This window comes from Hypomesus nipponensis, chromosome 15 (assembly GCF_054491055.1).
Source record: "Hypomesus nipponensis isolate SF chromosome 15, ASM5449105v1, whole genome shotgun sequence".
Classification (NCBI taxonomy): domain Eukaryota; kingdom Metazoa; phylum Chordata; class Actinopteri; order Osmeriformes; family Osmeridae; genus Hypomesus; species Hypomesus nipponensis.
The window spans coordinates 12618419-12634723 of NC_140375.1; the positions used below are offsets into that span (position 1 = coordinate 12618419).

At 41.5% G+C, this 16305-nt stretch overlaps 2 protein-coding genes across 7 annotated transcripts in view; one reads left to right on the forward strand and one right to left on the reverse strand.

Moving 5' to 3' along the window:
- Positions 1-557: 557 nt before the first annotated feature.
- On the forward strand, positions 558-9600 carry dclk1b (doublecortin-like kinase 1b). Of its 3 annotated transcripts, XM_084673471.1 has the most exons (17): positions 558-918; positions 1062-1408; positions 5282-5381; positions 5993-6106; positions 6742-6836; positions 6911-6992; positions 7108-7277; positions 7393-7512; positions 7731-7877; positions 8021-8154; positions 8260-8337; positions 8651-8747; positions 8833-8913; positions 9071-9184; positions 9320-9373; positions 9415-9446; positions 9493-9600. In XM_084673471.1, exons 1-17 carry the CDS (start codon positions 558-560, stop codon positions 9584-9586), a joined length of 2220 nt encoding a protein of 739 aa, XP_084529597.1. In that variant the 3' UTR covers positions 9587-9600. The 3 variants fall into 3 exon arrangements, with proteins under 3 accessions (XP_084529597.1, XP_084529595.1, XP_084529596.1); XM_084673469.1 differs by having other exon boundaries at positions 6911-6998; positions 7054-7277; positions 9320-9600; XM_084673470.1 differs by having other exon boundaries at positions 6911-6998; positions 9320-9600.
- A 1486-nt stretch (positions 9601-11086) lies between these two features.
- LOC146257578 (neurobeachin-like) overlaps positions 11087-16305 on the reverse strand; it is a 144582-nt gene continuing 139363 nt past the window's right edge. For all 4 annotated transcript variants that reach the window (XM_084673465.1, XM_084673467.1, XM_084673466.1 and 1 more), the window contains one exon: positions 11087-14903. In XM_084673465.1, coding sequence (XP_084529591.1) covers positions 14813-14903 — 91 coding nt within the window. In that variant the 3' untranslated portion in view covers positions 11087-14812. The remainder of the gene's footprint in view (positions 14904-16305) is intronic.

Below are 16305 nucleotides of genomic sequence, written 5' to 3' on the forward strand. Positions count from 1 at the left end.
ATGATGAGGTATGAACGTGTCCTGTCCTAGGGACGGACCATTGTAAATAACTGCAAAGGGGGAGAAACCAACTGCAGCCCTGCCCTCCACGTCTTGCACACAGGGGCACGAAAACAGGGCAACAAAGAGAGACACCGCATGGTTGTATTACTTGTAAGTCGATCTGCGATTTATTTCACGCATAACCCGTTTGAAGCATTTAATTGGAGGAGCTAATTGCATCTGACGTTCTTAATGGTAAGTAAAATGCATGTGCACCAAAATACGCTAGAAATGCTGTAGGCCATGTCTATGCATGGCATATATATTTTACAAATGTAACGTTGACAATTATGATTTAAATCATTTAGTTTCTGGAAATTATTCTGTCAGCATGGATAACAGCTGGCTTTTGTTAGCTATGATAACGTACCTGTTTGGCACGGGCTACATGTAGTTCCTGTAGAGATAACCAATTGAGCCACCAAATGTGGGTTCAAGATGGTTACATATTTCATGTACATTGCATGGTCATTCAAAATGCTTTTTCCTAATGTACATGTCATTTTTACATAGCAATGGAGCTGGAGCACTTTGATGAACGCGACAAAGCACTACGGTATAACCGTGGGGGCTCCAGGGCGAACGGGCTTCCTAGTCCCACGCACAGCGCGCACTGTAGCCTTTACCGAACCAGAACACTTCAAGCACTGAGTTTAGAAAAAAAGGCAAAGAAGGTTCGTTTCTACCGTAACGGAGACCGATACTTCAAAGGGGTTGTGTACGCAATTTCTCAGGATAGATTCAGGTCCATAGACGCCCTGTTGGCGGACCTCACCCGGTCACTATCCGACAATGTCAATTTGCCCCAGGGGGTTCGTACCATCTACTCAATAGACGGTACAAAGAAGATTACCAGTATGGTCGAATTTATAGAAGGTGAGTAGCCTATGCCATGTGCCCTATATTGTATAATTTGGAAGTTAGGAAGACTTATTGTTCAGTGGTCTGTTTGCATAATAAATAAATTGTCTCAACATTCTTATTTCAAAATGTTCTTCCCACTTTCTTTGCTATTGCAGGAGAAAGCTATGTATGTGGGTCCATTGAGCCCTACAAGATGCTGGATTACACCAAAAATGTTAACCCCAATTGGTCTGTTGGGGCTAAGACAGCTGTGGGAGTCTGTGCTCCCGCCTTTTTGGGTAGTGCCAAAGCTGGATCATTAGAAGCCAGGGAGAGTAAAGACTTTATTCGACCCAAACTGGTGACCATTGTTCGCAGTGGTGTGAAACCTCGTAAAGCTGTACGCATTTTGCTCAACAAGAAGACGGCACACTCCTTTGACCAGGTCCTGACTGACATCACAGAGGCAATCAAGCTGGACTCTGGGGTTGTCAAGAGGTTGTACACTGTTGATGGGAAACTGGTAGGTGAAACACTTTTTATGAAATAGCAGGTAAATATAATAAATGTACACCAACTATGCCCCATCATGGGTTGAGTAAAGTACTTGCACTTCACATACACAACTCTAAGACAAATATATGTTTCCACACCTGTGTCATTACAATGGAAGAGCATACACGTTTTACCTCAGTTGGTATTTACATTCACAAGGGCCTTTATTCATTCTTAATTAATACGTTTCTTTGTTAAAGTATGAAGATATTTTGTCTAGACACAGATTTGAAGCTATAAGTACACATTTTGTTTTTTGAGATTGGCACCAGTCATAAAACCAATTTGTTTGTATTTTGCAGTCTAAATTAATAGTTTGAATTAATGAAGCAGGATTGCATCCATAGGGCCTTATAATGTGTGCCCTTGTTCCAGTGAGGCTATGTGTGGCAATGCCCCGAACTGCTCTGACTTTGATCTGAGCTGTTACTTATTGATTTTACCTCTTTTTATAGTTGATTTGGCTGATATAACCCTGATTGGGTACCTTCTATCCTGTATTCAACCAGCCTAAGTAAGACTGTTAAGTATGTTCCCAGAGATAAATTGTCTGACAGGGTAGGGTAAACTACAGCATACAACAATATGCCAGAACAGCCAGTTAGTCTAGCTAACATCTAAAACAAAATGGTGGACATGACATTCATCCTTAGGTTACTATGACTTTTAAAACTTGCCTCAAGTACTCTATCCAATAGCATATGAATTAGAATAGCGTCAATCTTTGATTAAAGCATGTGCTTGACTTGCCACAACGACCCTGGAAAGACATTCAGAATAGTTTGACTTGGATTCTGTCATCTTCGAACAACTTGATATCTATGTATGTGCTGTTCTTTTCTAGAAAAAGCAAAAGTTGTGTTGGGATGGAAGATTGAAAAATTGCTGTGCCTAGTTATTGTCTTGTCTTCCTCGCTTGGTGCCATTACCAAAGAAAGACCTGTAGGCTTATACATTTATTTTTTGTTTCTATGGTGATGGGGTTGCCCCTGCTGGTTGCTAAGGAACCGCCTCTGCAGCAGAGTGATGCAGTAATAATAGTCACAACTGTATAGTTGAGAAGCGTGTACAGCTTACACTGTCTTACTGCTACCACATGATTCCAAAATGGTGCAAGACACTCAACTCAATGCTGTAGCAGTACCATACTAGTAATGCTGTAACAGTACATTACTAGTACTGTTCTAGCAAGACCATACTAGTAATGCTCATGTATCTGATTATAAATCTGGCAAAGAATAGCTGGCCATGCTGAGTTATCATGTCTGAAAAGGGCTTGACTTCACAGAACATCAGTGACAGACACATGTACAGAGTACTGCATTACAGAACAAATTAAGGGACACAAGGATCTGTTCCATGTGACAGTGCTGACAAGTAATTATTTATGTCTGGAACCACTGCTTGCTGCTGGCACAAATTTCTCTTTTTGTGGTATCAGATACAAATTAATTTACACATAACATATCAGAATCAGAATTGGTGTTTATTTGCCATGAAAGTTTGCACAGACAAGGAATTTACTTTGGCAGCCATTTTCGGCGCCAACTAGAAAAGTTACAGCATAACATGAGGAGAGAGGAGGAGAGAAAAAGGCTATCCCCAGACAATGCTCCTAGAGGAGTACAGTGTGGGAACAGGCCAAAACCTCAGCACATAGGCCCAACAACATTTACAAAAACACGTGACTTGCAACGGGGAGTGGGGGGGGTAGACAAGCAGCATTTGGACCTGCAGCCATGGTAGGCGCTGGACACAGACCCGCCAGCCACCCAGGGGAAACAACAGGCAAAGGCGTTGGATGGGGGTGGGGGGGTGGTGATATCTGTAGTATGTGAAAGTTAATGTGTGAGTAGGTCTGGGTTGGCGCCGTCGACCTAGGCCACAATCAGTCCGATTCTCCCTATGCATATTGTGTTGGCAAGGAGACATCCTTGGTCATGACCCGGGCAGAGACCAAACCACAGATATCGGGGGGGGGAGGGAATAGCAAGATGGGCTCGCTTCAGCGCTCTCCAGGGGAGTTGTTTTCCAGCAACGGCCTTGGCCAAGGCCTGTGCTGGTTACGGGGCCGAAAGTAGATAAGATTGGGGTAGTTGTTTTGACAAGTAGCCGCGACTCAATTTTCACGTCCACCTTTCAGGAAGGTCTCTATCTCTTCCATCTTCCTTTCCAGAGCCGCAAACTTATCCCTGTTGTAATCCATACTGCGTTGTAAGTTCACAATCTGAGCTCCAACAGCTCTGCCCAACGCATCAACGCTTTTGATGGCCGCAGCCGTTTCCTTGATTTTCAAATATATAAAGCCAGCGCCTATTCCAAACAACAGAAAGCCTGTAATCACGGTTCCGAATATTAGGATGTCTTCAACGTTCGCCATGAAAAGCGCCGCTAGACACACGACACGCCAATTCGCCCACGCGTCCATCGTGTAGCCAGCTGCGGGCATCCCGTCAGGACAGTTGGGTTCCCCCAAACCCGAGCTTCTCTTTGAGAATATGGTGTCAATTGCCAAGCAGGGAAGGTCAGGGGAGGAGAGGGAGACATTGACAGACCAGATAATTAATTCCATGCTTCTAGTTTCAGAGAGTGATGATGAGAGAGTATCTTGAGACAGACAAGACAAGACAGAGCCAAGTAGGGAAGGTCAGGGAGGGGAGGAGAGAAAAATGCAAAAGCCTTTTTGGAGAGCCACATCAGAATCAAACTATGGGACACAAGGATCTGTTCCATATGACAGTGCTGACTTGCCCTTAGAAAGACAAGCAGTTATTTATGTCTGGAACCACTGCTTTCTGCTGGCACAAATTTCTGTTTTTGTGGCATCAGATACAAATTAATTTACACATACCATATGCATGCATTACATTCGGAATATCCACTTGCTTAGAAAAGCGATGTACAGTTCAACCTGTTTCAAACAGTATAACTTTATCCTTTAAGGTGTATGAAGTCCTTACATTACCATTTTCAATCATTTTGATCTACTAACAAACAATAGTATGTTGACGTGCGCCTTGAGACTGCATGTTGTTAACTACTGCAATTGATCACTAGCAGTGAGTAAGGAACGGATAAGATTAGGGTTAGTGTGGTGTGGCCATTGCAATGTGGTTGTTGAACCTCCTAGACCTTTTTCCAAAGATACATAGTCTGTATCCTCACACATCCCCCTGCACCAACAGTAAGTTTAATAAATGTAGTGTCCTTTAAAAGGAAAATACATTATTCATAACCGCCCAGCAACATCTAATGTGTGACTTTCAAGAGACAAAATGCCTGTTAAATTATGAAAGACCACCCTGACACTGCCTTGAATATAATCATTCATGCCGTTCTGTCCACAACTGATGTAGCAAAGCCATCTTTATGTGCTAGACAATACTATTTTCTTCACAATGAATATTCTGAGATTCAATTAGACGACCAGTTCCTGTCTGCATTTGCCTACTAATTGCCTTATCTTTTTCTGTCTCTGAGCTCCTTGTGTATAGGCAGGACATGAGACAGCAGGAGCTTTTAGTCATCTCTCCAGGCACACTGTTGTTAAGCTTGGCAATTAAGCATTTGGGAGAGAAGGTCAGGGCTGCATCAGCATCTTCATTTATTCAACATGCCACTTCCATGGAGCATAGCTCTCTTTCTCTCCCCTCAGCGATAACATAATAGAATGTTACAGCTACTGCTGGGCCTCACCTAGTCTCGGGGGATTTCGGCCATCTTTGTCTCTGCTGGAGATGTTTTCAAAGGAAAGAGTTACCTCTGTGATGTTATATAGGGGACGTGTGTTTACCCATCTTTTCTGTTTTACCTGTATATCACGTTTGCCATTATATTATAGGTGACCTGCCTGCAGGATTTCTTCGGAGAAGATGATATCTTCATTGCCTGTGGACCAGAGAAGTTCCGCTACCAGGATGACTTCCTATTGGATGAAAGTGGTAAGATAATGTTAAGTGTGGTGATATTAGTCAAAATACAAATGTTGTGTTACAAATGTTGAATAATAATGGCAAACCAGTATCTGGTTCTGAAAACATAAAATGGAGATCTATGTAAATTGTTCCTTAGAGTTTTTTGAGAGTGTGGTGGTGCCTCCTGCCATCATGACAAAGTCTTCCCTCCTCCTGAGGGCCCTCACTGTGTCCTGCCTCCATGTGCCCTACCTCTGTGTCCTGCCTCCATGTGCCCTACCTCTGTGTCCTGCCTCCATGTGCCCTAGCTCTGTGCCCTGCCTCCATGTGCCCTACCTCTGTGTCCTGCCTCCATGTGCCCTAGCTCTGTGTCCTGCCTCCTGTTCTAGGGTAGTGTAGTCGAGATAATATTGCCTCTGTGACCACCTTAGGTTGCACTTCCCAAGCCATCTCAGCACTGTGGTTAAGCGTTAAATGTTTTCACATTTGCAGAGTAATAGATCTATCTATGAGGCTACACAAATCTGCCTCATCTAGTAAGTGTCATCATGCTGTAGTAACACGAATACAAAGGCTCATAGGTAGTACAGTCGTGCCGTACTTGTGTTCCCGAGCTTACTAGGTGTGTGTCTGTCCAGACTGCAGGGTGGTGAAGTCCACCTCATACGGCCGGCTGTCCTCCCTGCATGGCCGGCGCTCCCCCAGAGGTGGGGAGCGCCGTCGGAGCAAGTCCCCAGCTTCCACCAGCTCTGGTAAGACTGTGGGTGTGTGGGTGTACTTTACGGTATCTGTAAAACTAGGATCAATGGTGAAACAAGGGTGATGGTTGCCTGAGTGCCTCAGATAGTTGTAGAGCTGGACAAACAAATCAATTATAATTGTATGCTATTGATGCTCGGCAACAGGGTTATCTGCGTAAGTGGAAAGAGTGCATGGGTACATTAGTTCAATACACTGCCCAAGAAGTCAGACGTTAAGTCACTTACACTCACATACACAGAGTTGTTATTATGAGGCTCAGCATCTAGACTACTGGGTTGCACTGCTTAATGTAGGGGACAGAGTTAGATGTAGGTGTAATGTAAGCTGTGATGAAGTGTGCAGTAGACAGTAGAAAAGTAATGTAGTAAATTTAAGCTATGAGAATGTTTATTTGAAATGTTGACCCTTTCTTTTAAACTGCCTGAAGAGCAATGCCATTTAAAAGGTCTGCCTGCCAGGATGTTCCTGGCATCCTTGTCGGATGTCTTTTATCATAATGGGCTATATATATTTATATTTGTTTACTTTTTAAGAACAATATGTTGAATTGCATTGATAATGAGCCTACACGATAAAGTAGAGAGGACACACTTTTGCTCATGTGTTTCACCTCATTACGCCGTAGCTAATGGGACTGCTGGCAGTCAGCTGTCCACTCCGCGATCAGGGAAGTCTCCCAGCCACTCCCCACCCAGCCCAATCAGTCTCAGGAGACGACGGGTGAGTAAACTCACACATCTAAATGGACTGTACTGTAGAGAGGATGTGACCAACATGCAGAGTTTCTTCTCCAGGGATCCCAGCACAGTGGCTCCTCCCTCTCTCTGGCCTCCACCAAGGTGTGCAGCTCTATGGATGAGGCAGATGGCGCTGGCAGTGAAAGTGAGGAAGATGAACATCAGCTACCGGCCTGTGCATTAGTCAAGCATTCATAAAGCTCTGTATTGGTCAAGCATCCATGATGTGTTCTGTCTTGTCTTTGGATGTTCAGCTGAGCTGATGGAGGAGAGCCCCCCAGTTCCTCCTTCCATAACAGAGAGGTACAAAGTGGGCAGGACCATAGGGGATGGCAACTTTGCTGTGGTCCGTGAGTGTGTGGAGAGGGCTACAGGCAGAGAGTTTGCTCTGAAGATCATCAACAAAGGCAAATGCAGAGGAAAGGTACAGTTCAGGCTGCTCCAACTTAAACCTAATTGGTGAATAAAATAGAGACCTTGCTCCGCAGGGAGGTCAAAGACTGTTCAGTGTTTGACTGTTTTTCCTGTTGTTAACCTAGGAGCACATGATCCAGAATGAGGTGTCTATTCTCCGGCGTGTGAAACACCCCAATATTGTACTGCTGGTTGAGGAAATGGACACCTACAGTGAGCTCTATCTTATAATGGAGTTGGTTAAGGTACTGTCCAAAAACAGAACTTCTGTAAGATATAAAATATGTGACTTAAGCTGTGGGTAGAACACATTCCTGTTTGACTCCAAAATAATACATTTACTTGTTCATAATAAATGCTTAATGTGTAACTTTGTTGTATACAATAACCTTTGGATTTAGCTAGCCTTTCAATCATGGCTATTAACTCAGTCCAGAGGTGTCATGTCTATCTGTGTCCACAGGGGGGCGACCTCTTTGATGCCATCACTTCCTGCAGTAAGTACACGGAGCGAGACGCCAGTGGAATGTTGTACAACCTGGCTAGTGCCATCAAATACTTGCACAACCTCAACATTGTCCACAGAGACATCAAGCCAGAGAACCTGCTGGTGAGTGTGACCTTTAATGGTATGGTCCTATCTGTCAAGGAAAATGGACAGATGCACAGTTGTTTGAATAGTGTAACTCATGGTTTTAGTTACCACCCTAGTCCTATGTGATGTCATGTCGTACGACACTGTGTTTAATCCAGGTTTATGAGCACCAAGATGGAAGTAAGTCTCTGAAACTGGGAGACTTTGGCTTGGCCACTCTGGTGGAGGGGCCTCTTTTCAACATTTGTGGGACTCCTACATATGTAGCACCAGAGATAATTGCTGAAAAAGGGTAATGCAGAGACTCATGTAATAGTTTGAGAGAAACTCAGTTCTGGTTACACCCTGATGAAACAAGTTTGTTGTGATTCTAATCTGTTTTCATTTCCAACAATAGATATGGGATGAAGATTGACATCTGGGCAGCTGGTGTCATCACCTATATATTGCTGTGTGGCTTTCCACCATTTTGTAGGTTTGTACACATCATTAATTGAACTGTTTGTTTTATTCAAGAATTGTTTGATTTGTTTTTGTGTTGTACACATTGGGCTGTAGGACTATGCTTTGTAACTACTCATAGACTGATTCCAATTCAATTCAAAGACTCCTGTCTCCTTCTGGCCAGATATAATAATGCATAACCATGCATCTGTCTTAAACTAAAATACATGTGATCCCTACATGTATAATGTTTAGAACCTAAACCATAATAACATAGATCATAGTGATATGACTATTAATCATAATTATATTGTTAGTAAATCTGTATTCTGTACATTTATTAGCAGCACTGAGGAGCAAGAAGCTCTCTTTGAGGAGATTCTCTTGGGTCAGCTAGATTTCCCTGTACCACACTGGGAGTATGTTTCTGACACTGCTAAGGTTTGTGAGGTTGTTTACTTACAAAGGGCCTATGCTTGACCTACGTCCATACAACTTCCAGTTAAACCTGTCTGGTTGTGTTCAGGAGCTGATTCAAGCGATGCTGCATGTGGATGCGGAGAGAAGATACACAGCAATGCAGGTGCTGGAACATCCCTGGGTCAATGTGAGTTATTTCAATATCACTCATTTCATGAACAACAATTCACACCACCTCATTATGTGTATGCAATTGCAGCAGCCCTAAGCAGGGAGTTTGATGTACTGAGGAATATTCAGTACGTCTCTGGAATGTTCTTATACAAGCTCTGCTTGTGTTTCAGGATGATGGTTGGGCAGGGAACGACCACCACCTGTCTGTAGCGGGGAAAATCAAGAAGCACTTCAACACTGGACCAAAAGCTAGTAGCACCACGGCCGGAGTGTCTGTTATCACAGTAAGGTTCTGCATGTCACATACGCACACTCAAACACACCCTCGGCACTATCTGAACCCTGGTTGTATAGCCTCAAACCCTTTGACCCGTTTGCTGGAAGTTGCTGAATGTTGTTTTGCTGTGTTGCCCTCTCAGACCACCGCCCTTGATAAGGAGAGGCAGGTTCTCCAACGACGACCCCACCAGGAAGTGAATACCGTCCCTCACGTGCCGCACAGCAGCTTCACCAGTGCCAGCCCCGCCCACAAGGCCAGCCCCTCCCGTGGTACCAAAATATCCCCCATTGTCAGTCCTGCCCACAGAGCCAGTCCCACCCTATCCCCCGCTGAGTTCACTTCTGAATCAGAGGATTACTCTCCCAGTTCAGCTGAAACCATTCGCTCACCAACCTCCCCCTTCTAGCCCACCAACCTCTCCTTAGTCCATCAGCCTGCCCCTTCTATCTTCCCTTCTCCCTTCTATTCTCCTTTTTGCTTCCCATCCACCCTTTTCTAGCTTCCCACCCTTTCCTAGCCCTTCATCCTCCTCCTTCCAGCCCACCACAATGTTGAAGCTAGAAGAGAAACAATGTGTTTTCAAGCACAACAATGAAGGTATTACAGCACATTCCTATGGTCCAAGTATTCTTTCAGGACCCCTACATTACTTATTTACTCACAGTTATCCTTAGTCTTCAGACTTTGTTATGGGTTCTGTGACAAGCTCTTTTGAAGTGACAACCCAGCCATTGCAAAGCCTTATTTCTGTACAGGGTTTTAGCTCACTGACACCCTCTGTGGCGTATACATGGTAGAGACTTCTAAAACCACAGGAGTTGTTACATAATTTAAAAAATGATTGAAAACAATATCTTGGAAGAGTGCAATTCAAGCGGCATGTGCAGATCAAAAATCTTCCAGGTTACTTGGTGGTACTTCAGAACCTCAGCAAAAGCAAATGAGCAATTTTTGTATATTCATGTGAATGTAAGTATTTAGTCCTACCAACATTTTAACAAACTCACAGCACAATTAACAACACCAGGGTAATTCAAATCTTTTAGTATGGTTTGACTGTGCTTTTGTCCTTTACTGGTACTTGTGTAAACACCCTACACAGTTAACAGAGGCATCCTTATGCTACCCAGACATGCTGCTATACTATGTCAGTATTTGACTGCTGTACCAATGCTATATGTCCTGAATGGAGGAAACTGTACTCCTTGTTTTGAACAGTTGGTAGTGGTTCAGTTGAATGTCTTTAGTGGTGGTGCAGCTACATATAGCTGCCCAGGCACACGTGGGTTAAGTGCAATTAGGTGTGACGTCCAGAAAGCACACTGTCAAACTGGCTTGTCATTGGAAGCAGAACATACAGTAGACACAGAAGAGAACTGTTAATCATCAACAAATTCTACATTAAGAATGTATACAGTATTTACTGGTCACTGGATTGCAGTTTAAATATATGTATTATATCTGATGGAATAGGTCTCTGGTCTGAAGTAAAAGCACATGGGTGCTTTTGTGTTCTGAATTGGCCATTATGGTTGGTAGCAGTAATACACAGATGAATGTTGGTTTATTTATTAGCAGCTAGGTTGTGTGAGATTGTACTAAACTTGATTGATTTGTATTTATTGCTGAACATGGCAAATGAGTATGAGTGTTTTTTGCCTGGCCGACCCTTTGTTGTTATAGGGGAACAATTGAGAAGTTCCAGCGTGCTTCCAGTACGTCAACTCTAGTTATTTGAGATGATTGACAAACGTCCCTGACCTGTATAGTCCAGTCATGTCTTCTAAAAAGCTGCTTTATTGGTCATCCATCTACTAATCAAAAATGTCCAATCTATCCGAAGGTTTGAATGTCGTAATATAACCTGCATGTGTACTGTACTGTTTGCTATGGTCCTCTACAGTCCTATTACAGCTGTATATAACCGTCACCCCTGTTTTATGGTGTTCATGTATTCATTGTTATTGCAGTTTAAGTACTTGTCCTTTTTACTTACTACAGCCAAAGTAAGATGTAAATATGTATTTTAAAGATACCTTATCACTCAACAGGTCCCTTCTTACAGTGCGCACAGGCAGATAAGTCTTGATCATTGTAATTATGGTACAGTAAGTTTACAGTTTGAGGTGTGTCCCAAATAAGCACAAGTAAAGCATATCATTATTATGCTGTGTGATGTTTGCTCTGGGAGAACAGGTTTATTTTCTTTTTAACCAAAACAGGGTTCCTGCAGGTTTCAGTAAGTCAAATTGAAGACCTTTTAAAGCCATTTTAAGACCATAAAGATTAAAATGTAGGACCTACACAATATATTACCAAAAAAATATTTAAATAAAATAAATTTATTTATTTATTTTTAATTTTAAGGAATTCAGTCATTGAAAAAGCATTAATTTAATTTATAGATAAAGCAATCACATTCGTAACCTAATTTAATATTTATTTTTTGGCAAAGTTTGCAGCGAGCCTCGTACCTGGAGTTGGATACTGCTTGTGACCAACAGTGAAAATCGCTGTGATCGAGCCATGTCTCGTTGAAAGTATACTTTCCCATTTTCCACACGTAACCAAACTTTAACAAATTCTGAGGAGACGCAAAGGTATTTTGCGGGCAGGTATTGCATTTATCACCGGATTTGTACTTTTATCACCGCGTACGTACCAACACCAATATCCCTCAGAAAGAACTACAACACACCGAACCAATGTTTTGAGGGCAGCGTAGCAAAGAGCAAAGACTGACACCACCCCTGCTCCTGGGCTGACCCTAAAAGGGGGACAACCACAATGAAACCACAATGACCTGGGCAAATCCAGCACAGAGCGTAGTGCCAAACACATCCGTGGGCACAGATTCTTGTAACCACAGCGCACTCCCCAACTGTCCATATCTCCTCCCAACTGTCTTTCCAGGTACCCAACTGTCCCACCAGGAAAGGTTCAACTAAGAGTCTAAAAATACATTTAACTTTTATCAGTTTTATTTATAAGTCGAACAGCAAAAATTTAGCTGTATGAACATCCTTCTGCCAGATTTGGACTCAAGACCCCTCACACAGTAGCCAACATCCTTAACCACTGCGCTATCAGGGATCGTAACAATGTCCACTCAACATTTAAATTTGACATTGAACTATCTAGTTGTAACAACCTGCAGAGTTGGGGTGTCAGAAAACCAGACGAAAGCAGGGCTCCCCTGTTAGCTCACTGGGTTAGTGTGCATACTCTGAAAGCTGGGGCACTACCGCAACTGCCGGACTGAGGGAAATAAACACACAACAACTTGTCTTTTAAAACTTTTAGACCTGACTTAATGAAATGTAAGACCTCAGATGAAAATCTGGCAGTTATAAATATGTGTTTTAAGGCCAGTTCAGAACTTTAGACTTTAAGACCCCGCGGGAACCCTGTCAAATTATTTTACAAAAAATTGTCTGCTGCACAATTTGAATCATGTCCTACAGGGAAAAATCTGCGGCGCACAGGTGAACAATGTTATTGCTGTAAGACATGAACTATGTGCAATTATCCTATGTCCTACAGTATATACTGTATATTTCAAGTTCAAACTGTTAAACAATGACTGAATGCTAGCACTTTCTGTTATTCAATCATGTAAAATTGCCACAGTTATAGCAGTCCAATATAGTGTCTAGTAATTCTTGAGTCTTTTAATTTAAGTCAGAGACCTTTCACTGCTTGAACAAAACAGTCAGTAGATGGCAGTGTAAACTAAAATAATATTCAGGATGCAGGACTAAAGAAGATCATCCAAAAGGTAGCCAGTTTACGTAATTTTATTATAAATACAAGAAAAAGAAAAATTATTTTATTTTACATTTATCAAGTTTATATATTGGCATAAGTTAATGTTTATCAGCTCCAAACAAATACCTCAAAGTAAATCATCTTCAATTGCATTACTGTATATGCAAAACAAATGAAGAGTGAATTGTTAACTTAAAAAAATCATACAGTAGTATTTGTCAACAAAATATATTACAAATAATTAAAATGTGTTGCCAAATGTCTACTTAAATCATTAGGAAAATTATTTCTGTCAGACTCTAAAATAACCTTATCTCAAATCTCATATTGCACATTAGTTTGCAATAAGATGAACAGTCCACCTATATAGTAGGCTTAATGCTGTAGTTCCTTGATTGCAGTTATGGCGCCACAGCTATTTCCCCAGATACACAGCTATACCAACCCACCAATACATGAACATATAGTCCAGAAATGGTTGCATATTTTAGTTTTTTTAAATTATTTATACTATTTGCCTTTTTTTCTACTTTTTAACAAATCCTACTGTAATATTTCCTGTATCCGAAAGAGGTCAGTATTCCTACAGTGTAACCTGTTCATCTTAGGGGTTAAGCCTTACAAACTCATGATATAGCTTGTTCTTACCATTGGGTAGATTTAGTGTTACATTGGTCTCACGAATCCAGAGGCTACTCCAGATACAAACTGATGTATATAGTATTTAGTTCTAAAACTGGGTATATGAACTGATATTGTTAGGTCACATGATATTCAATGAAGTTTCTGGTGCATGGTTCTAACAGAGCCTTCTGTGAAGTACAAACAAACGCATTTTCAGTTAATATAATCTGGATCTGTTGTTAAAATGATTTCAGCAAGAATGTGATCATACAATTAAAATGAAATCAATGAATTGAAAGCAAAATATGTATCAACCTTTCAGAAGTTATTTGAACATTTTACAAAGTCTATGGTTTAATGGGTGAAAATTGTGAGACAAATAATTCACAGTGAACATACTTCACACACTGACTGAAAAAGTCCTTACAGACACTGAAACATCATGAAATTAACGTAGTCTTTTTTGACACATAATACGTTAGACCACTGTATGCAAGGTGGCTGATGAGTCACTTACCAACAAAATCAGAGACACATACTTTTAGACATGTTCTCACAAAATATGTTTACAGTGGTATATATTATTTTGTTGTCAATTTGAGCAATTTGGAAAGAAAATAAACAATATTGTCCTCATATGCACAACTTTCCTTCTGTAGAAAAGAGTCCCAAGATGTGTATCCTGCATACAAATGTTGTATAAATGTTAGTAAATGACAGTTTACTTTATTTGTATTTTACAGAGATGAAAATAGGACCTAGGTTTGAATAAAATATTACTTTTATGTTACTTTTTTTTTCTGAATGGATACTGAACTCTCTCCTCCTGTCATCTTATGTAATTTCCATTCAAGCATTATAATACCGGAAGTGGAACTATGTTTCCATCCAGGTGTTATGATACAGGAAGTGGAGTTAAGTCTCTCCTAGAGAGAAAAGCATCCACCTGCTTGACAAACCTATGGTCATGTGCATCAGCTGGTGCTAATACATCACATACAGGAAAGGAAAACCAAGAAAAGTCAGGCTACTGCCCAGCAATAGCAGTCTAGACGCTCCAACCAGTCACATGACTCATCTATTTTCTTTGTATCTTTCCATTGTCTTCATCCTCCCACCACCTCCTCTCCAGCATAACCAGGTGTCTGTGTCCTGTCAGACCAGCGTTGTATCCCTGGGTTCTGCTGGCTCCCAACCGGCTCAACCTTAGTACTTGTTCTGATGCCTGTAGAACCAGCTTTCAGTACCTGTTCTGGTGTTCGTAGTGCCAGCGGTTGAAGTCGATGTTGAACGCCACGATGCTGCCAGATGCCATACCTGTTATCAGAGTCCTAGAGACGGATAAATGCACACAATTCTAAATAACAAATACTACAACAATACTAAGACACATACATACACTTGAGTGTGTATGTTTGTAAAAAAATATCACAAAATGACAGTTGCCTCGCCACTAACATGTTTTTTGCAGAACAGAAATTATGGATGGAGTTAAATTGTAGCATGTGTCAGGGGACCCCTGGTAAGTAAAGAAGCAGCTGATCTCACTGTGTCACCCTATATATACTACTGCACCCCCAGGCTCCTTCAGTCACAATGAAACCTAGAGCACAGCAACCATGAGGACAACCAGCGAGTTAGGAACATGGGGCTGGGGCTGGGGCTGGGGGCAGGGGCTGAGATGGAGCTGGGGCTGGTACAAATGTCAGGGTCAAGTGGCAGAGGACCTGTGGGTGTAAAGTATTGCAGCACTTAAACCTGCAATGATTCAACCCCACAGCCCCTATAGAACATGAAACATCTCAATCATGTTGCTGCTTCTAGTGGGGGGGTGTAGATTTCAGAGGACACATTTGGACTATGCTGCATTACTGCGTGTGAGTATGTGTGTCATGGTTAAGCGAGTGTGCCATTATGTATGGCTCCGAGGCTCGAATCATGCTCATGGAACCTTCCACTGCAATACTGGTGTCTCTATGGCAACCACAGATTCTATTTAAAGGAAAAAAACTCTTGCTGAATGATCCATTTGCCCAAATGTGCACAGACAACCATGAACACAAAGGCTGCACTGGGCTCTGCAACACAACCTACAAACCCTTGACACAGTACAGAGATGGGAAGTATTTGTACTTCGTTATTTGATATAGGATATCCTAATACATTTTTTTCTAAATGTTTCTGGTATCAGTACTTTACATCACATATTTTTCTGACAACTTTTTACTCTTTACATTTTATACACAGATATCTGTACTTTCAATTTCTTACATTTTCAAACCAGGCTCATTACTTTAGTTTTAATATGTTCTTGGTGGCATGATCAATATAATTTCTTGTCATTGCTTGCCTTTTTTTCATTTCCTGGCTACTGTTGTGAAAATATTTCTGACACTACACTGTCATGACACTTATTATGTTGTTTTTACACTTTTGTTACACTGTTATTACATTTATGACATTGTTGTTACACTGTTACTACACTGTTGTTACACTGTTGTTACACTGCTGCAGGATGGGAAGGAAAAACATAGTTATTGTACTTAAGTAGACTTATCTGGTATCAGTACTTCACTATTTTTCGGACAACTTGTTTTTTACGAAAACTCTAAAACAGGTAGTATTAATGCCTAGTTTTTACTTTGGTATATGGATGAGTGAAGGATGTATGTACTTTTGCCATCACTGATACTATACCAGTCTGATACTGTAATCTCTTCCAGACACAACCTA

Coding starts and splice junctions, on each gene's coding strand:
- dclk1b (XM_084673469.1), top strand. CDS start 558: ATGGAGCTGGAGCACTTTGATGAACGCGACAAAGCACTACGGTATAAC. Junction 6,107..6,741: donor CCCAGCTTCCACCAGCTCTG/GTAAGACTGTGG, acceptor ATTACGCCGTAG/CTAATGGGACTGCTGGCAGT. Junction 9,185..9,319: donor CCGGAGTGTCTGTTATCACA/GTAAGGTTCTGC, acceptor TTGCCCTCTCAG/ACCACCGCCCTTGATAAGGA.